The following is a 23,196-nucleotide window of genomic DNA, read 5'->3' as shown; positions in this document are numbered from 1 at the left end:
GCAACAAATTCTTTCAGTTTCTGTTTGCTATGAAAAGTCTTAATTTCACCTTCATTCACAAATGAGAGCTTTGCAGGATATAATATTCTGGGCTGGCAGTTTTTCTCTCTTAGTACCTGGGCTATGTCTCGCCATTCCCTTCTAGCTTGTAGGGTTTCTGATGAGAAGTCTGCTGTGAGTCTAATTGGAGATCCTCTGAGAGTAATCTGACGTTTCTCTCTTGCACCTTTTAGAATCTTTTCTTTATGTTTCACTGTGGTGAGTTTGATTACAATGTGTCGTGGTGAGGATCTCTTTTGGTCATGTTTATTAGGGGTTCTATAAGCTTCCTGTACTAAGATGCCTCTGTCCTTCTCCAAACCTGGGAAATTTTCTGCTAATATCTCACTGAAAATGCCTTCTAATCCTTTCTTCCTCTCCATGCCTTCAGGAACTCCTAGAACCCGAATATTAGGTTTTTTAATAGTATCCTGTAGATTCCCGACAATATTTTTTAGATTTCTAATTTCTTCTTCTTTTCTTTGGTTTGCCTGTTTCCTTTCCTGTTCTTTGTCTTCTACGTCTGATATTCTCTCTTCTGCTTCGCCCATTCTGTTTTTAAGGCTCTCTAATGTGTTTGTCATTTGATCTATTGAGTTCTTCATTTCATTGTGTTTTTTTGTCACTATCACAGTTTCATGTTCTACTAGTTGTTTCATTTCATTTTGATTCCTCCTTAATATTTCATTTTCATGAGAGAGATTTTCTATCTTGTCCATTAAGGATTTCTGTAGTTCAAGAATTTGTTTTTGAGAACTTCTTAATGTTCTTATCAATTTTTTGAGATCCGCTTCTTGCATTTCTTCAATCTCATCATCTTCATAATCTTGAATTGGGGTGTCTTTTTCATTTGGGGGCATCATAGTGTCTTCCTTGTTCTTGTTACCTCGGTTTTTGCGTTTGTTGTTTGGCATGTTGGAGATACTTGGTTTCTTCACTGTGGTGTTTTTTCTTGTTACACTATGGCTCTATATTAAGTGGACTGTCTGCTTTTGGTGGAGCCTTAGAGGCTTGAGATGAGTGTGGACTGAGAGCTGTGTTTGGTTCCTCAGGGTTGAGGGTGTGTCAAAGATGACACTCCCAGGTTAGGCGTGGTAAATCTCTCTTTCTTTTTTTTTTCTTCTGTTCATCAACTAAATGCCTTTACTTTAGACATTTCCATATATAATGTCACCTATACTGCAGATTTTAACCATTATACATATTCAAGTGATTCTCACTATCCCTGTGTCCAGAATTTAGGGCGCTGCTGGTTAACTAATGATAACCAAATACTGCAGAGATTGATCCATATCAGCCCACTCTGCATGAAATAGTTAAGCACCCATGGATTTTATGTCCAATTACTAGCTTATATCATTGCAGGATGTATGCTGATAACTAAAATCAATAGAACCACCACTAATTTTAGTCCTTTACAGAAAAATTTCCCATTCACTTAGAGAGCTCTTTCCTCCATTGTTTACTGAAAGCTTGATGTTCATCTATGAAGGTTAAATATTCTCCTCAAAAATCTAAAACTGAGCATGTGATTCAGATAGTTATAGTGACCTTCATGATGTATTCCAGAAAACTCATCCATATTTATTTGCTTTTTCCTTGCCTTTTATATTATAATTTATTTTTCATAAAATTTTGATTAACATGTAATACTTGTACATCTTTATGGGGCACAGTATAACACATCACTGTGCACATGCAGCATAAACTGATCAAGTCAGATGATTAGCATATACGTATGAAGTATTTCATTTTGTATATATACCACATTTTCTTCATCTATTTAACCGATTATGGGCAACTATATTGATTCTGTGTCTGGGTTACTGTGAATAGTGCTGCAATGAACTTGGGAGTGCTAGTGTCTTTATGATATGCTGACTTTATTTCTTTTGGATATATCCCCAGAAGTGGGATAACTGGGTCACATCACTTCTTCTGTTTTTAAAGGAGTTAATTTATTTTCTTTTAATATTTACTTATGTATTTTCATGTACTTGAAAGACAAAGCAACACACACACACAGAAGAGAGACAGAGAGAGATACAGAGAGACAGAGTCAGAGTCAGAGACAAAGAGAGAAGATCCATCTGCTTTTTTACTCCTCAAATGCCAACAATAGCCAGGACTGAGTCAGGACAAAGCTGGAGCTCAGAACTTCAACTAGATCTTCCATATAATTGGTATGGGCCCAAGCACTTCAGCTATCATCTGGTGTCTACCCGGATGTGTTAGCAGAAACCTGGATCAGAAAAAGTAGCCAATTTTGAACTGGCACTCTAATATGGGATGAAGGTTTCCCAAGCAGCAGCTAAACCAACTGAACCTTAGATCTCTTCTTAGATAGCAACATCACATGCAATCTACATTAGGGGCAGATGCTAGTACCTATATCAACATTTTCATCAAATGATAACTCACTATTTTCATGCTATGTGTTTGAAAGCCATGATATTGGCTGAGGTTTGAAGCTGAAAAAAATCAGAAATTATCAGATTCTGGAAAGGTATGGTTTGAAAAACTCTTAGTTGCATGAACTTGGATCACTGATCTCAAAAGCTGCAAAGATTTAAAATTACATGTAGAACAAGATAACTGGTAATTATCTCACCTTTACACTGGAGTAAATTTAAAGATTTTCTATTTCTTCTTTAGAGTTGAGATTTCTAATGATCATCTTATTAACTTCTGTTTTAGATTCTCTCTTGATTGCTATTATAGAGATTTATTTTAGGATGCTTGGCTATCTGTCTTTAAAATAAAGAGGAAGTTTTAGGTAGTAACTAGGGCTGCCTATTACAAAGATCAGGTACTTATTAAAATGGCACTAGACATATATGTCATAGATTTATCATGATCATCCTTTGATTCCTAGGAAGGTCATGATGCTTTTATTTCACCTCATTTCCAATTGAAGAAGATATTTAAAATATAGAAAATACAAAAGTAGAAGGACATAGTTGAAATATTGAAATTAGCTCAAGAGAAAAGGACAGAACGGTTTAATACTCAGGAGCCAGGATTCCAAGTTAAGAAACAACTGCTGAGTTTGTGGAGGCCAGCACAACTTTAGAAAGTTGAGCTTGTGCAGGTGGCTTAGCAGGTAAAGCCACCACCTGTGGCACAGGCATCCCATATGGGCGCCAGCATCCCATATGGGTGCTGGATTGAGTCCTGGCCCCTCTACTTCCATTCTGACTCCCTGAGTATGTGCCTGGGAAAGCAATAGAAAACAGTCCAAATGCTTGGGCCCCTGCACCAGTGTGTGAGACCTGGAAGAAGCTCCTGGCTCCTTGCCTCGGATCTGCCTAGCTCTGGCCAGCAGATGGAAGGTGTTGTTCTCTGTCTCTGCCTCTCTTTTTCTCTGGTAACTTTGCCTTTCAAATAAAATAAATAAACCTTTAAAAAAAAAGAAACAACTGGATTCAAATCCTGACATTACTATTTATGGGCTGTACTACCTTGTCAAACTAAATCAAAAAGGAAGGAAGGAAGAAAGAGAAGGAGAGGAAAGGAGAGAGAGAAGTAACATTCTTAGAATAGTATCTATGAACTATATGGAGTCTGTTCTCTTTGTATTACTCTCACATTAACATGAGAATTGATGAGAATTTTGTTGTAGCAATTATTCATGCATTTGCTGTGACCCTGAGAATCTAAGGTATAAATAAAGTCCTTTTAAAAAACTAAAATAAATTCTCTCAACCTCAATTTTATCATCTGTAAAAACAAAGTTAAAAACTATTTACTTAGTTATTATAAGTATTTAGTGAGGGACCAGCACTGTGGTGCAAAGGGTGAAAGCCTGGGCCTGAAGCGCCTGCATCCCATATGGATGCTGGTTCAAATCCCAGCTATTCCACTTCCAATCCATGTCCCTGATAATGGCCTGCGAAAGCAGTGGAGGATGGCCCAAGTCTTTGGGCCCCTGCACCCACGTGGGAGACCCAGAAGAAGCTCCTGGCCACAGGCTTCTGATCAGCTCAGTTCCGGCCATTGTGGCCAACTGGGGAGTGAACCAGCAGATGGAAGATTTCTCTCTCTCTCTCTCTCTCTCTCTCTCTCTCTCTCTCTGTCTCTCTCTCATTCTCTGTAACTCTGTGTTTCAAACAAATAAAAATACGTCTTTAAAAAATAAAATATGATTTGTTATAAAAACATGAGTTTTAATGAGATATTCAGCTATTCAGTGTTAATCATATAGAAAGTGGAGAACAAGTATTTTCAACATCCTTTTTAGTATCATCTGAGTGTTATTATAATTATTAGAAGTCACAGAAAATAATCCCTGGCTTACATCTCCAAATCCTAAAAAGTCAGATATTGCCTTATCTCTATCTAAATATCAATTTTAAGAAATTTAGTATAATTAAAGTATCTATTCTTGTTTTTTAACCTAGAAACCTTTTATTTAAGACATACAGTCTTCCTGCATTTCTTATATTCAAAATTAGGAAGATAGTGATTCTTCCTACTCTACCCTCATTCCTGCCCACACTCCCAACCTTCTTCCTCTTCCCTCTCCTATTCCCATTCTTATTTTTTACAAAGATCTATTTTCAAATTACTTTATATTTATAAAATTAACCCTACACTAAGTAAAGACTTCAACAAATAGTATGAAGGAAAAACTATTCCTCAAAAATTGAGACAAGGCTATTCAAAATCATCACATCTCAAAATGTTAATTTCACTTCCATAGATTACCTTTTAATTACTCTATTAGTTACCACAGATCAGGGAGAACATATGGTATTTGTCTTTTTGGGACTGGCTTATTTTACTAAGTATAATAGCCTCCAGTAGCATCCATTTTGTTGCAAATGCTGTATAGTATTCCTCAACTTTTTTTCTTTATTGTTTTCCACAAAGATTGATGCAGAGACAAAACAGTAAGATGTTTGCTAAGATGTTGATTAAAATGCCACAGTCTATTCTTCTTCAGTTTACTGATCATCTGATAATGAGCTGTCACAACCCAAAATGCCATTGCTGTCAAAAAAAGCATCCAGGGTTCTGAGATGAGAAATTAAACTCATTTACCTCTAGTTTCATACAGAAACAGTATAACACTTCTCTATCCCCTTATGTTTCAGGAAAGAGACAAAGACTACAGAAAATTGTCAAGGTATGTATAACAACACAGAAATTCTACATTTTCCTTTGAAATTAAGACTAAGTAAAGTGCTGATATTCCTTTTTTTCTCCCTCATCTCATATAGCAACAAGATTTCTCATGGTCACCTTCCATCTCTGAAAGTCCTTGTCAACTCCTTTTCTTTTACTCTTAAAGTTTAAAATTCTTCTTTACTCCCCTTGATAGATACTCTACAATTGAGTTCAGGCTTTATCCAAGAGGGAAACAGATTTTTTCACAGAATTAGTTGTAGACTAATCCCACCTGAACTTCCTAATGCAGTACATAATAGTAATTCTGTTACTGAGTATTCAGTGAATGACTCTTTGATATGATATTAGGAATACCAAAAACTGTTTTTTCTACAGTTTTGTCTAAAAATATTATCCTTTCATCTATTATACATTGAGATATGCATGTTCTGTGGGCAAGGAAACCCTTTTTAATAAAGACTTTCTCAGAAAGTTTTGGGGGCATTCTAATAGTCTCTAGATAATTCTTCAAACACAAATGATTATTTCATATAATTATACGATACCTGTTATAATCCAGGTTCTTGAAAGACTTAGAAGAAATTAATATATTCAACAGGTGCCTTGCCAAATCCTAATGAACTTTATTTCTAGTCACATAAAACGAAAACAGTGTCAGCTCTGAATTTTAATGTTAATATCTGATGAGATTATCTTAATATGTATGTCCATTAAATTTATGGTATTATTAAAATATATAAATCATATAATATGTGTAGGCAATTTAAGCACTATATGATGAGATTCATTAATGGCTATGATATTTCCATACATAAAAATATTTATTAAAGTCACATAGCAATAATTTTTGAAGTACCGTAATTTAGTTGACGGACTACTAAGTAGGCTAGTTCACAGAAAACATTGAGAATAAAAGTGGATTGCAGCTTGTATACTACTATCTTTAAGTGAATATAATTTTCAACAGAGCTGTGATAGTATTACTAACTTTTGAATAAGTAGGTGTAGCTCATGGGTCCTAGAATTATATCAGGAGAACTCAGTAATAAGAGAAACTATTGTTCCTTTTATCTTATTCAGTAGGATATCTTAACCTTATTAAATCATAGTCTTCATTTTCTAATCATTTTTGAGCTTGCTCCTAAAGTACACATACATGAAGCAGGGGAATCAAATTTTGCTATCCTAACAACAAATGGTAGAAAGGGGGAGCTTTTAGAAATATGACTGTGATATCACTAGAAAACTATAAGGTCCAAAAATGTTATTAATTTTCACATCCACCATTTTCCTCAAAACATTAATTTCTTTGTTAGGCATTGCAAATTTGTAGTATGTAGTAATGCAAAGATATTTCGGGGGTATTGTATAGTGCTATGGTATATGACGGGTCTTCTTGTCACTTTAGTATAACTCAATGGCTTTGATACTTGGTTTGTGTGGAAGTCTTCATTTTTAAGACTTTCCAGGTGATAGAATGATTAACTGGGCCTTAGAATGGAATGGAACACTGGTAAAGAGCATGAACTTCAAATTCTTTACCAGCCATGACTTGAAGTGAATTACCACACTCCTGTGAACATCAAAAGGAAAGTGCTTATTTGCAGTGTTATTTAAGGAATGAACAAGTTAATATATGTGCTATTGTCTGAATGTTTGTGTCTTGCCAAAATTTATACCTTTAAAATCTAACCCAGAAGGTGACAGCAAATAGATATGAGGCTTTTGGGGATGATTAAGTTGAGGATGAAGCCCTGGACTTACTAGCTTCTGGAACTGTGAGAAATAAATATTAGCTGTTTATAAGTCACTTAGTGTGTTTGGCATAGTAGCACAAATGAACAAAGAACATACAAATCTGTATAACCCAATACATAATACATAGTGAGTAATCTCACAATGGTAGCCTTTGGTAGGTTTCACCAATAAAACCCAGAATGTCCAGAAAGTAGTATCATGTTAAATATTTTGTTATACATAATCCTTAATTATATAGTGCTTCTCCTCCCTCTCTTTATTGTCCACCACACAACAACTAAAATGACTGTAAGAATAACTTTTTGCCATGAGTGAGGCTCTATCAATGTGATTTAGAACTTCATCTTTGCACAGCTACATCTTACACCATAAATATTGGTTCAAACTAAACATTTTTCATTTCAAAAGGAAAGATTCATTTTTATTATTTCATGGAAGTTAGCCATAAAATAAATTGATCTTGGGAAATGCAATTTCAGTTGAGAGTCTGGATGTAGAAAATTTCTGTAAGATTCACAAACAGGACTGGCTCACATGGAATTATTACCATATAGAGCAACTGTTGGTCTTTACTTCAAAATGACTGACAAGGCTAGAATTGTCAAGTAACACCTGTTGCCTACCACCAGGCCCTGCTTTGCTAGCTTTGCATGTATTGGAATTGTCAAGAAAGACACTACTGAAAAATACACTGAATGGAATAATGCTTTATTGACTTAGAGAAGAGATAGAGCAAGTTTAGCTTTAGTAGGGACCAGTGTGGTTACCCAGGGCCAGCAGATCTTACCCTGCCACCAATTCAGAAAGATATTTTGCATGCAAGCCTCTCATGCTGCAGGTGAAGGACCTCATTTCTCCATCTCCACGTTGCCCCCAGTGGGGACCTAATATAGCAGTGGTACTGGTCAAGTGTCATATGATGCACGTGTTTAAGCACTAAAAAGAAGTATAGATCAAGTCTGGAACAGGGAAAAATAGGCTCAAAGAGATATGCCCAGCATAGTAGGCTGTGCAGGCTCTTTTATCTCTTCACAAATAAATGTTGTGGGCCCAAGACACATTTTTTTTTTTAATTTTACAGGTAGAGTTATAGACAGTGAGAGAGACAGAAAGATCTTCCTTCCATTGGTATGCTCCTCAAATGGCTGCCACAGCCAGTGCTGTGGTGATCCAGGTGCCAGGTGCCAGGAAGCCAGGAGCCAGGTCTTTTTTCCTGGTCTCCCATGTGGGTGCAGGAGCCCAAGCACCTGGGTCATCCTCTACTGCCCTCCCGGGCCACACCAAGGCACATTCTTAAAATACTGTGCAGGGATCAAAAGAATCAAAAAGAATCAATCTGAAAATATCCTAAATATAATTATAATGTACTCCATTTGTATGTTTCCCTTTTTATAAGAAACTAAAAGCTTCAAATATTTGATTATCTAAAGAGCTTTAAATGTATTATCATACTTAACTAAGGATTAAGATATGACTCTTTTGGTTTTGAGAATTTTTTGTTTCATTGTTATTCTAAACCTGATTCATTTCTGCTTTGTCCACACACTCTTTTTATTCAATTACAACTTTTCTTATTTATTCACATCTGCTTGAAAGGCAGAATGAGAGAGAGAGAGAGAATCTTCCATCTGTTCACTCATTCCCCAGATGGCTGCAGCAGCCAAGACTAGTCCAGGCACTCCAATATTCCAATATGAGATTCTGGCACTGTGAGTCAGCAGCTTAACCTGCACAATTGTGGCCCAATAAAAATAAAGAGGCCAGAGAGAAACCAGAGAACAGCAATGTGGAATTGAATTTTTCCCCAGAATATAAAGACACATACATTTTCTTGTATATCCAGAAACTGTCCTGAGAAGGAGGTGAGATGGACAGATACCCCGTTCAAGGGCCAATATACCTTGACTCACAGATTTCACCTGGAATTGGTTAGATACATACCTAAAATACATTGTTCTATAAATTGGAAGAATTTGGATTGCTTTTAACTAATAAGTCCTTATTTTATTTCCCCCTTCTATCAGCAGGTATGATGGTTTGAGAGTATGATGTGCTTAGTAACACAATATCAAGGCAATTTCAATTTTCAAAATCTAAGTTGTATGGCTGGCTCTGTTAAACAGCAGGTTAAGCTGCTTCTTGTGGCACCTGCATCCCATATCAAAGTGCTAGTTCGAGTCTGAACTACTCGGTGCCTGATCCAGCTTCCTGCTAATGTTCCTGGAAAGCAGCAGATTATGGCTAAATTATTTCAGTCCTTGGTACTACTTGGGAGACCTGGATGGAGATCATGGCTCCCAAATTTGGCCTTGACTAACTGTGGCTGCTATGGACATTTGGGGAATGAATTAACAGATGGAAGCTCTCTCTTGCTCTCTCTCTCTCTCTCTCTCTCTCTCCTTTCTCCTCTTTCCTCTCTCCATTCTCCTCTCTCTCTCTCTCTCACTTCTATCTGCCATTCTGTGCTTTAAATAAATAATTAAATCTAGCTTTGAAGAAGAATTTGTGTTGTTCTGGCTAGTTCTTTATGCTAGTCCATGGACATTATAGGCCTCTGTGATCTGGCCCTCCCTTTCTATTACCTTCAAGATACTGTTTTCCTTTATATATTTTATGCCCTAAACCAAATCAAATTACTGTGAAATTTCATTTCTTCAGTTACTTTATTTATGTTGCTTTCTCAACCTCAAATGCTCTCTCCGCTTCCTGCACCCTTGAAAACATGACTCATACTTCAAAGCCCAACTTACTTATCACCTTTCACAATGCCTTCACAACTGCCTCACACTGGCACCATTGAAAATAATTGCTCCTCCTATCATTGAGAAAATTCCACAGGCATATATTGAACTCAGTAATTCTCTGATTTAGCATTCTTAGCAATATTTGATTTAAAACTAAAGCGTTTAAAAGGCCTCACATGGAAAGCCAAGATATCATGGAAAAAAAAAAGACCTAAATGAATGATCTCTGTGAGTGAGATCCCAGTGGAAAGAACGGGGCCATCAAAGAAGGAGGTACCCTTCTCCGAAGGGAGGAGAGAACTTCCACTTTGACTATGACCCTATCGGAATAAGATCAAAGTCAGCGAACTCTAAAGGCTTCCATAGCCCTGGCAACTCATGACTAGAGCCTAGGGAGATAAAAAAAAAGCCTCAAAGCTACCATTTTTAATATCAGTGATCATTATATCAAGCTGTAACTATTGAAAATATGAGAAATATTTTTGACTCATTGTTGGAGGTATGTCACAAAGTGCAACTTGTTTTAATAAATACCTTATATTTTACGATTTATTTATTTGAGAGGTAGAGTTACAGACAGTGAGAGGGAGAGACAGAAAAAGGTCTCCCATCCCCTGGTTCACTCCCCAGTGGCTGCAACGACCAGAGCTGAGCTGATCCGAAGCCAGGAGTCAGGTGCTTCTTCCCGCTCTTCCATGCGGGTGCAGGGGCCCAAGGACTTGGACCATCCTCCACCGTTTTCCTAGGCCATAGCAGAGAGCTGGATTGGAAGAGGAGAAGCTGGGGCTAGAACTGGCACCCATAAGGGATGCCGGTACTGCAGGTGGAAGATTATCCTACTGTGCCATCGCACCGGCCCCATACCTTATGTTTTAAATTCACTTGCTGTTGTACATCAAAGATCTTGTTAGAGTACCTAAGTGATGTTTCTTGAGCTATTCTAAGGACTATTATCAAATCCACTGGATAATTTGATATGGTGTTTACAAAAAACAAATGTACATTATATGGTCATACCACACAGGAAAGCCACATTTGACAGTACAGGAGTTTACAGAGTGTTCAATATGTCTACATTCTACTTTGGTTTAGTCAGAGTACTGAGTTAATTTTTTAAAAAGATTTATTTATTTGAAAGTCAAGAGTTACACAGAGAAGGAGAGGCAGAGAGAGGGAGAGAGGGAGAGAGGGAGAGAGGGAGAGAGGCAGAGAGAGAGATCTTCCATCCCTGGTTCATTCCCCAGTTGGCTGCAATGGCCGGAGCTGCACAGATCTGAAGCCAGGAGCCAGGAACTTTCTCTGGGTCCAGGAGCTTCCCCTGGATTTCCCATGTGGGTGCAAAGGCCTAAGGATCTAGGCCATCTTCCATTGCTTTCTCAGTGCCATAGCAGAGAGCTGGATCGGAAGTGGAGCAGCCAGGTCTCGAACCGGCGTCCATATGGGATGCCGGCACTGCAGCTGGTGCTTAACCCGCTAAGCCACAGTGTGGGCCACAGTATTGGGTTAAAGTCAAACCCTGAAAAAGCTGTGTAATTCCCTAGTTGCCGCTAGAGGGAGCATTGCTTATGGCTGTCAGGAAAGATGATGGAAGACAGCCACAAGCAGTTTTCAGGTAAAGGAGACTTAAGTGATGCTGACCAGCATCCTGTATAATCAGTCAGTGGATATAGGACATTGGTATCTTTACTGGAGGAGAGTAACCTCAGAAATGTCAGCCACCATGTATTAAGACATATGATGGGGGCCGGTGCTGTGGACTAGTGTATAAAGCCACTGCCTGCGGTTCTGGCATCCTATATAGGTGCCGGTTCAAGTCCCAGCTGCTCCACTTCTGATCCAGCTCTCTGCTATGGCCTGGGACCTGCACCCCGTGTGGGAGACCCGGAAGAAGCTTCTGGCTCCTGGCTTCGAATTGGCGCAGCTCCAGTCATTATGGCCAATTGGGGAGTGAACCAGTGGATAGAAGACCACTCTCTCTCTTTGCCTCTCCATCTCTCTCTGTGTGACTCTTGACTTTCAAATAAATAAATAAATCTTTTAAAAAGAAGAAAACATAGGATGAACACATCAGGAGTTATTTTATGGAAGAAGACCTTGTGATATGGAGAACAGCCAACAGACAGGATACCTGGAGCTCCAGAAGGAGGAAACATGTATTAAAGGATATCAACCAGAAGATAAAGCATAAGGCTAAAGGAAATCTTTCTACCTGGAGGACACCAGACCTTTCTATATCCCCAGAGTAAGTCATCCCATGGGAGCAATGGATAAGTCATCCACTTTGTTTTTATACCTAGGGGAGAAGAGTATAAAATGGTATGACAGACTTTTTGTCAGTAAATTGCCTTATATTTTACAGCTCTGGAAAATTAAATCCCTTTTCTTGATTTTGGAACCACTATTATTCCTTGTCAGGTAAGTAGAAGGTGTTTTAGACCACTATGTTAGGAATTCAAATCTGGTCAACCTAGTCAATGATACCCATCAAACTTTGTGCACTGATTATGTTGTTTATTCTCAAGTCTCTATCTTTTCCTCCAAATCCTTGTCCCTCATTTTTATTTGTTGCCAATTACTCTAAGAACTTTTCTTGGCTGGGCCCAACCTTAAAAAACCTTGTTCCCTGCCACTTCTGTCTGGACCCCTCCAGCATTGGCATTATAATTTTTTTGTTTGTTTCAAGATATTTTTATTTGAAAGGCAGAGTTTACACACAGAGAAAGAGATATATCTTTATCCACTCATTCATTCCCCAAATGGCCACAACAGTTGGAGCTGGACCGGTCCAAACCCAAGAACCAGGAGCTTTTTCCAGGTCTCCCATGTCAGTGCAGAGGCCCATATACCTGGGCCATCTCCTTCTGCTCTTCTAGGCCATTAGCAGGCAGCTGGGACTCATGAATTGGCACTCATGGGATGCTGGCATCACAGGCAGCAGCTTAATCTGCTAAACCGCGTTGGCCCCTTCCAGTCATGTTTATAAAGCAAGCCAATATAGACTGTGCAAAGCTACCAGAAACTCTAGTAGAATAAAATCTCAAATAGCAAAAGGGAATATTTCAAAAATATAAAGATAAGGGGGAGGGGTATATGAGACCTCTGCTTCATAGTCAGTTTTGCTGTGAACCTTAAACTGCTCTGGAAAATAAAATCTGGTTTTTTTTTTTGTATTAAGGCAAGATACAGCTTTATTAATTACATGACATAGCTGTTTACATTTCATTAATTAAGAGGGTTAGAGCTAAGGCACTAGCCTATGCAGAGATGAATTAATTCACATACCAAATGATCTAATAAAATCCACTTAACGGGAAAAAAGATAGGCGGGTAGATGGTCAGTAGTACAGCCTTATTGCAGGGGAGGAAGAGAAATTCAATCTCAGTGCAAAGGGCTCTCTCTGAGGATGGAAGGCTCCTAGGAGTGGCTGGGTCTGAGCAATTGCAGTGATTGCTGAGAGCAGTATGGAAGGCAGACTTAAGAGTTAGCATAATTTTAAAGATTTTATTTATTTATTTGAGAAGTAGAGCTACAGAGAGAGGGAGAAAGGTGTTCCATCCACTGGTTCACTCCCCAAATGGTCACAATGGTCGGATCCAGGCTAATCTGGAGCCAGGAATGAAAGAACAAGTTGGCGCGGTCTGCATTTGTAAGGTCTTAGAGTGGGTGTTACAGAGCAAGTGTCTCTGAGAAGAGATGGGGAAAAAAACTGCCTGTGTCTTTCAGAAACTCCAACCACTGTTGTGTTTCTACTCCAGAAGTCATTGCTGCTTCCCACTTTTACAACATTTGTCTTTTCCACCACAAAATTCCCACTTATGTACTTTTTAAAAAAGATTTATTTATTTGAAAGTCAGAGTTACAGAGAGAGGGAGAGAGAGCTCTTCCATACACTGGTTCACTACCCAGGTGGCTACAATGCCCTGGGCTGGGCCAGACTGAAGCCAGGAGCCAGGAAATTCATCCAGGTTTCCCACATGAGTGCAGGGGCCAAGGCACTTGGGCCATCCTCTGCTGCTTTCTCAGGCCATTAGCAGGAAGCTTCATCAGGAGTGGAGCATTTGGACACAAAACAACAACCATATGAGATGCTGGCATTGCAGGCAGTGGTTTTACCTGCTACACCATAATGCTGCCCCAAAACATTAAGTATTTGTTTAATTTTTATAAATATAAAGAGATTTCATGTATTTCATAGGTACTGTTCTAAGATGATAACCATACTTCCTTCCCTCACTCTTTTCTTCCCTCAATCCCCCTCTTCCTTTTCTCTTTAATTTTTGCAAAGACATAATTTCAATCCCCTCTATAATCATAGGTTTAATTCACCAGTAACCATAAAATTCAACCCAGAATACTGTACCCAGCATTTATAAATGAAGGTGAAATAAAGACCTTCCAAAACGAATTGAAAATTTGTCAGCACTCATCCAGCCTTACAAATGATACTTAAGGATGTACTACACCGAGAAATAGAGAAAGATAGTCATCATTATGAAAGAATGTGAAGGCAGAAAATTTCCTGGTAAAAATACAAAGGAAATCCAAAACAAACAACAGGAATACTTAAGGAAAAACGGAAGGACCAAGTCATTACTTATCAATAATAACTTTGAATGTAAATGGCCTGAATTCTCCTATTAAAAGATACAGACTGACTTAATGGAGTAAAAGACAAGAAACACACCTCACCAAAAAGATATACATAGATTCAAAGTGAAAGGATGGAAAAAGATATTTCATGCTAATGGAAAACAAAAACAAGCAGAAATAGCCATGTCAATATCAGACAACATAGACGTTAGCACAAAACCTGTTAAAAGAGACAAAGAAGGGCATCATGTAACTATAGTAAACATATATACACCCAGTGCCAGGGCATCTAGGCATTTAAAAGTCACAGATTCCAATACAATAATGGGGGACTTCAACACTCCACTCTCATAAATGGACAGAACAAATAGACAGAAAATCAAAGAAACAGCTTGTTTATACTACTGACCAAATGGACCTAATTATTATCCAGAATAGTTCATCCTACAGGTACAGAATACACATTCTTTTCATCATTGCATGGAACTTTGCATGGATAGACAATATAGTAGGCCATAAAGCAAGTCTCAATAAATTCCAGAAAATTTAAATCATACCATGTATCTCTTCTGACCACAATAGACTGAAACTAGAAATTAACAACTTAAATTCTTAAAAAAAAACATCTAGAAAATGTGCAAACACATGGAGAATGAAGAACATGCTCCTGAATGAAGAGTGGGTCATAGAAAAAAATCAAAGAAGAAATAAAAAATCCCTAGAAATGAATTTAATGACAACACAACATATGAAAACCTATGGGATACAGTAAAAGCAGTGTTTAAGTTTAGAGCAATTAGCACCTACATCAAGAAATTAAAAAGGCATCAAATAAATGATCTAACAGTGCACCTCAAAGACCTAATAAAATAAGAACAAACCAAACCCTAATTAGTAGAAAAAAGAAATAATTAAAACTAGAGAGGAAACAAAATTGAAACAAAAATTAATAAAATGAAGAGCTGGATTTTTGAAAAAATAAACAAACTAACCAGAAAAAAAGGGAGAATACTTAAGTATTTTTTAGAGGTATTTATTTTAAATTTTAAATTGAGACACAAAGAGAGCATGGCCCATTCGTTGGTTCAATACACTCCTGAAATCCCCACAATAGCCAGGAGGCCAGAAGTGGGAACTCAATCCAGGTCTCCCACATGAGTGGCAGAAACTTGACAACTGGCCTGCTGTCTCCCAGGGAGACAGGAAACTGGAGTTGGGAGCTGGGAGTCAAACCCAGGCACTCTAATGTGGGAACCTAATTTTCTAAGTGTAATGCCAAACACTCCTATTTAATTTAGAGTAACATATGCCTAGGGATGATAAAGACTAGGAAATGTAGCACTCCACATGTAACATGCAACTATTAAATCACTTACCGTCCCCATCACCTTTCTGAGAAATGATGGTAGTAATGGATGTGTTACCTAGCTTGGGCAAAGCAATATAAGAGATCACCTTCAAAACAAAAAGGTATATTTATATAATTACTATGCTGATTTTGGGGACAGATTATGTGTGACTTGTGTATTTCTAAAGCAGAGAGATTAGTTAACCCAATTAATAATTACTCAAATAGGGAGACAATTATCTAGGATACTCTATTGTTAAGAGTACATATGTACAGTCCAGCTATGATGTGGCCATTAGGACACTCTTAGAAATATGCTTTCTTTTGCTAAAGAGCTGAGAAGATTTGCATGTTATTTACCTACCCACTTCCAAGTTCTCATATTTGCTGTTTGTTTACCACCAGAGGTGGTAATATCTGAATATTACCCTTTTTCTATAGTAACTAGGAAAATGATACAGGAGTTAGCTCCTGCTTTGTGTGTATGAATATCTATTTATTTGTATATGTATTTAACCTAGCCCCTAAAACTGTTATGATTGATTAACTTAGAGACAGTAAGTATGCCCTACATATTAACCACTTGAAAATAACATTTGGCACCCTATCTAAGCAGTGGTTGAGTCAGTGTTGCAGCTCACAGGCCCTTGCTGCATGGCCACCTCTGTTCCCATTACTTAAGTAGAAACCTGCATGTGGTTTCACTTCTTAAGAATACCATGTGCTATGCTGATCAAAAAAGGTTCACATTTCCTTGTTTTTGCTCTTCTCATTTCTAGTCTAGCATGATGAAAAAGTCAGTGATTTCTTTTTGCCTATATTAAAGATGACAAGTGTTTGATTCTACCAGAATTAATTTGCAAGTAAAAGGAAACATTTCTTGGAACCTTTCATTGTTACAGTTTAAACTTTCTTTTAAAATATAACTTTCTATAAGTTAAAATTAGCATCTTCATAGATACTAGCCAAGTCACTTAATCAAATGTTAACATCAAAACATGATATGAGGAAGTTGAAAATTTATTTATGTTTCTTATTTTGCTGTAGAGCTGCTGCTTCACTGCATAAAATAGCACCAGTAAATGCAGCATATTGCAAAAATTAAGAGTATTAGCCAGAGCCGTGGCTCAATAGGCTAATCCTCCGCCTTGCGGCGCCGACACACCGGGTTCTAGTCCCAGTTGGGGCACCGGATTCTGTCCCGGTTGCCCCACTTCCAGGCCAGCTCTCTGCTGTGGCCAGGGAAGGCAGTGGAGGATGGCCCAAGTACTTGGGCCCTGCACCCCATGGGAGACCAGGATAAGCACCTGGCTCCTCCATCGGATCAGCGTGGTGCACCGGCCGCAGTGCACCGGCCGCAGTGCACCGGCCGCGGCGGCCATTGGAGAGTGAACCAACAGAAAAGGAAGACCTTTCTCTCTCTGTCTCTCTCTCTCACTGTCCACTCTGCCTGTCAAAAAAAAAAAGATAGTATTGTTCTTTCTCTGGCACTGTACAACTAACAAAAACTGTTGTGTATTCCCAGTTACTTCCAATGGAAAGATCATTACATATTTTGACCCCAATCCAGGGATGAGTATAAGCAAGTTACAATATTACATAAGGCTTAAGATAACAATGTTATCCTTAAATTACATTATTTGTAAAACTAGTTTTTACCACAGATAACTTCATGTATTCGGAATACCAGTGCATAGAGCCTAGTATAAAAATCACAAGGTACTGTGAAAAAGATGTATGTTGAGTTTATCTGCAATCATTACAAAGTTAGGGTATATTTTCTTCCAGTAGCAGAGTTGAAAGTAGTATTTCTTCCATCAAGATTGCTAAAAGTTGCTATTTTAAGTCCTGTCCGCCACTAATTTAAGTGAAAACTGTGCTGGATTAAGTTATTCCATACTAGTTCATGTAAGGGTTCCACTTTAATTCCTCAATAGATTTTATACATTTCTCATAGGCTTCTTCACTCATTAGTTCATCTATTTCTGAAGGGTTACTCAGTGTCATCTTGATCAGCCAACCATCTTCATAACAAGATTTGTTGACAAGTCCTGGGTTTTCTGCAAGGGCTTCATTAATTTCAGTTACTTCTCCTGATAGAGAATAGAGTTCACTAGCAACTTTCACACTTTCCAAGGCACCAAATTCATCTTGTTTTTTCAATTTTGTCCCAACTTCAGGCAGACTACAATAAACAACATTTCCCAAAGCTTCCTGTGCAAAATTGCTGATTCCCACTGTTCCAATACTATTTTCTGTTGTTATCCATTCATGTTTCTCTGTGAATTTACCCACCAAGAGCAGAGCGGGTCCAGTGCGCAGTGTCCAGACGGGGCCAGCCCACAGCTGCCAGGGCAGAGGCGAGCAGGGTGCAGCAGGCGCGCATGATCCAGGCCACTCACAGCGCCATGTTCGCAGGGGTGCCAAGGGTCGCCCCGCTGCAGGCATTATCATTTTTAATGACTGCTTTTGCAAATCTGGAATTATGATCCTAATGGCCTTACATTCACCCCTTCTAATTGTCCTATATCTACCTTCCTCTTTCCTTACCAGACAAATCTACTTATCATAAATTATTTGTAGTTACTCAGAAAAGCCTTATTTAGCAAGAAGACTTGCTCATCTAAATCCTCAAAGTTGGGTAGAGTAGGCATGTCAGGAAAGAAGTTCTGAATACAACCATAACCAGGCTCTAGAACCAGAAAATGTCCTAGAAAGAGTTCCTGTAGCCTTCTGTATTTCCTTCTTAAAACCAGGCATCTCTGGAACATACTAGGGTAAGAGTTAGCAAACATGGCCATAGTTATATGATATTCAGTAATTCTAGTTCCAAAATAAATTAATTAATCCATAAAAGTGTTTGTCATTTTTGTGTAAGTGTGGGTTACAAGTAGTTTTCTAGTAACTATAATCAGGTTTTCTATATCTGTGTCTAACTTTCCAAAGTCAATGTCATTCTTCTGAAAACACAAACTGAATTAATCTTATTTGCTCCTTCATTTATTTTCTTATTTAAGTGAGCATTGAGCCAGAAACAGAAACTCAAGTCTTTCTCAGAGATCAATCAGGAAATAGAAGGTTTCTAAATTTCTGCAAAAAAATTGGAGCTATGAGTTCTCTAAAATCACACTTCAAAGCTTATAAAAATAAAAACAATTACTCGTCTCCTCTCAAACTCTCACCATGCTACAGCCAACAGAATGATTGTGCCAGTTCCCCTTTGAGACCAACCCCCATCTGTAAAACTTGCTAAATGATTTTGTGAATTTAACTGAAGCCAAACAACTACTCTGGGAAAATAATAAGCTATTCATATACCTCTATAATGTAAGTATTCATTCAGTAAGCATTTGTTGAGGGTTTATAATGTACCTGACACCTCTCTAGGCACTGTAGATACCTAGACAAAAGCATATTGAGGATAGCGGCAAGATGGCGGAATAGGCAGGGAGCACACTTAGTCCGGGGGGAGAAAAAGTTTAATATAAGTGGAGATACTGCAGGGTCAAGGAAGAGTAGGGGATGAAACAGCAGAGGAAACTCTTCCGGAACTATTGATTCACAGTGGACCTGCGTGGAGAGCGTGGGAGCTCAAGTTCGGGACACCAGCGGCAGACTCAACACACCAGCACTGGAACGCGAGGTGAGCCGAACCTCCATAGCCTGAGACACCAGCGGGCAAGCAGAAAGAGGAGGCTAGAGGGAACGAGGCTTGAAACTCCGTGGGGAAAAATTCACCAGCCTAACTAGAAGAGAGAGAGGAAAAAAATAAAAAAAAGTGACCAATACGGACACAAGTTTCTCTCTCTCCGCTCACCTCTCAAAGGCGAGCAAGACAGAGCAGGTGCCATTTTGGACATACATCATAAGCAGGGTGACCTCAGGTCTGCACCGGCCCTGAGCCTAGCAGAAAAACCTGACTCTGGGGGGAGGGGTGAAATAACAGGAGATTAGGATCTAACTTGGCAACCCAGTGGGAGACTGCAGGAGAATTGGAGCCCACACTGAGGGCAGCAGAGATTCCCTGTGTGGTCCTTGGGAAAGAGTTTCTGATCTCTGGCTCCTGTAGGTATATCATTTGCCTGCTAACTACCTCCAATTACGTTCAGCTGTGCGGAATTACTTCCCTTTTGAATCAAAAAAGGAAAGAGAGATTTACCACACCTAACCTGGGAGTGTCATCTTTGACACACCCTCAACCCTGAGGAACCAAACACAGCTCTCAGTCCACACTCATCTCAAGCCTCTAAGGCTCCACCAAAAGCAGACAGTCCACTTAATATGGAGCCATAGTGTAACAAGAAAAAACACCACAGTGAAGAAACCAAGTATCTCCAACATGCCAAACAACAAACGCAAAAACCAAGCTAACAAGAACAAGGAAGACACTATGACGCCCCCAAATGAAAAAGAAACCCCAATTCAAGATTATGAAGATGATGAGATAGAAGAAATGCAAGAAGCAGATCTCAAAAAATTGATAAGGACATTAAGAAGTTCTCAAAAACAAATTCTTGAACTACAGAAATCCTTAATGGACAAGATAGAAAATCTCTCTCGTGAAAATCAAATATTAAGGAGGAATCAAAATGAAATGAAACAACTAGTGGAACAAGAAACTGTGATAGTGACGAGAAATCATAATGAAATGAAGAATTCAATAGATCAAATGACAAACACATTAGAGAGCCTTAAAAACAGAGTGGGCGAAGCAGAAGAGAGAATATCAGACTTAGAAGACAGAGAACAGGAAAGGAAACAGGCAAACCAAAGAAAAGAAGAAGAAATTAGAAATCTAAAAAGTATTGTCGGGAATCTACAGGATACTATTAAAAAACCTAACATTCGGGTTCTAGGAGTTCCTGAAGGCATGGAGAGGGAGAAAGGATTAGAAGGCATTTTCAGTGAGATACTAGCAGAAAATTTCCCAGGTTTGGAGAAGGACAGAGGCATCTTAGTACAGGAAGCTTATAGAACCCCTAATAAACATGACCAAAACAGATCCTCACCAAGACATGTTGAAATCAAACTCACCACAGTGAAACATAAAGAAAAGATCCTAAAATGTGCAAGAGAGAAACGTCAGATTACTCTTAGAGGATCTCCAATTAGACTCACAGCAGACTTCTCATCAGAAACCCTACAAGCTAGAAGGGAATGGCGAGACATAGCCCAGGTACTAAGAGAGAAAAACTGCCAGCCCAGAATACTATATCCTGTAAAGCTCTCATTTGTGAATGAAGGTGAAATTAAGACTTTTCATAGCAAACAGAAACTGAAAGAATTTGTTGCCACTCATCCTGCCCTGCAAAAGATGCTTAAAGATGTTTTACACACAGAAACACAGAAACATGGTCACCAATATGAAAGAAGGTAAAGGAAGGAAACCTCACAGCAAAAGATCACAGGAAGCTCAATTTCTCTTTGACATAGAATTAAACTCTGATGCTCTGTTAAAGCAATGTGTTAAAGTAATCTATTATGTTCTCTTGATGTCTGTTAAATTCTAATTGTTCAAAAACAGCTGAATTTTTATTAAGAGCTATGGGTTATTTAAATATGTGCTTATTTTCAAAGATTTGAATAATCACCTTGTAAAAACGATCAAATTTGGTCTATGTTATGTCATGATTTTAAGGAATCTTATTTCAACCAGATATTTTGGATTTTGAGCCTTCTTGGCATTCTTGACAGGCATTCAAAAAATCAAAGTTTCAAACAATCTGGTCTCTAAAATTTCCAGTAAATCCTGGACTTTGGTTTTTCCAGTTTGGGCCCAACTGAAAAAATCGAAGGACCTATGTCTCTCATCTTATAGAGACACCAACTAATCAGTCTATTTGGATTATACTAGAAGTACTGTCAAGATGTGACATGGTACCAATTTTTAAGTTTCTATAATGGAAAATGCTATTAATATAAATGTTTGAGAATTAAAATGTCTAATGATCTTGTGTTACTAGACATGATAGTTATCTTAATGAGAAAGCCCCAGAGGCCTAAAGGGTTAAATACTTGTAAAATCCTACAGGTGCTTTCAAAAATACTGTGAAGTAAGCAAGTGCCTCTTGTTGGTTGATGAGTTTATAATTTTAAATATGGCGACTTAAAGTCTTTTGTCATCCACAGTTATATATGATGTGCTGCTCATAAAACTAAAGCGTTGTTGGTTCTGTGTTTAGCTGTTCTCCTATAGGTTCCTATGGACTTTTTCCAGCCACTTTTATTGTATTCAGTACTTTGGGATGGCTCTGTAAACAGACGAAGTCAATAATGTATTAACAGTACCAACTGAGAGAAAGTATGGTTAACTGAGGTTACTAAAAACAAAAAGCAATTCAAATCAATTGGCAATCTACAAAAAGAGTTAAAGATTTTAAAAGCTATTATTAAAATTGCTATATTGGTCTATTATGCTATGTTATATGTGTGTACATATTGTATGTCCACATGGGGAAATTTTATTAAGAGTTTTAAATGGCTTATAGATAAGATTGTCCATAAATATAAGCTGCTAAAATCAATCAAAGATACATTTTAATTTGTGTGACCTGAATCTGTGTATCATATGTTTTAAACGTGTTGGTAGAAAGAAACTAAAAACATTTTAGATGGTTGTGCTTAAGTTTACTGGCTAAACAAACTACACCATGTTAGATATTTAAGAGGTGTTTCCAAATACATGATTCTTAAAATTTATAGAAGGCATTGTTCCTTCTGGTAAATGTTTTCTTAAGTTGTTATCTAATGGTTGAAACGGTTTGCTAAGTATTCATGTGATATTGCTATTGTCAGCAAGTGATCTAGGACTTGCTCCCTCATTTCTCTATTCTAAGCCCAACTTGTTCTTTCATTTCTCTATTCTCTTCAAGGTAGGGAACTAATTCTATTATAAAGGAATTTGTAGGACACACAATTTAATCTTTAGACCTTATAAAAGAGATGGCTAACATTTTTCTGTAATAGCATAGCCAAAATAAGAACTTAAATAATAATCTCATAGCTAGATTCACTTCGCCATCAGCGAAGTATACAGTAAGTAGAAAAAACCTCCCTTTCAGACCAAAGGGAAAGAAAGTTTTAAAGTGAGAATATAGTTTTCCTCATGGGCATTGTCTACCTTTGAAAAACTACTACAGAACCTGCCTGTGACTATAGACTTGTAGTTCAGGCCACCGAAGATTAGAGATAGGATACGGGCACTCCCTTGACTTGCATCCTCTGGTCTGCTTTAACAAAAACCAGGAGGAAAAGAAAGCTCGGCATCAGAAGCAATGGGTGGCAGACCTATTGATGGCTGATCTGTACAGTGATCTGCCCTCAAGGAGACCCAACAGGCCAGTCCACTGCAGTGGCTTTCAATGTGGTAAGCCTGGGCTTTAGCAGAAGTCAGCTTGTGAAGAGCCCTGGCAGCTCTGTCAGCCAAGAGTTGGATCACTGGAAATGGACTTGCCCTGGAGTCGAAGGATGCCCAGGTCAGAGCCACAGATCTTATTGGCTCCAAGCTGAAAAGCCCTTCACTCAGCCCAACTTCCAAAGTGACCACTGCAGCTGAGGGGACGGCCAAGTAGGGTCAGCAACATTGC

At 38.3% G+C, this 23,196-nt stretch overlaps 1 protein-coding gene across 1 annotated transcript; it reads right to left on the bottom strand.

Moving 5' to 3' along the window:
* Positions 1-17,509: 17,509 nt before the first annotated feature.
* On the bottom strand, positions 17,510-18,058 carry LOC133752608 (glycine cleavage system H protein, mitochondrial-like). The gene has a single exon (XM_062183042.1). The coding sequence runs from the start codon at positions 18,056-18,058 to the stop codon at positions 17,510-17,512; it is 549 nt and encodes a 182-aa protein (XP_062039026.1).
* Between the last annotated feature and the right edge of the window lie 5,138 nt (positions 18,059-23,196).

Source organism: Lepus europaeus, chromosome X (genome assembly GCF_033115175.1).
Source record: "Lepus europaeus isolate LE1 chromosome X, mLepTim1.pri, whole genome shotgun sequence".
NCBI classification, from domain to species: Eukaryota; Metazoa; Chordata; class Mammalia; order Lagomorpha; family Leporidae; genus Lepus; species Lepus europaeus.
This window is presented reverse-complemented; position numbering and strand designations above follow the sequence as displayed.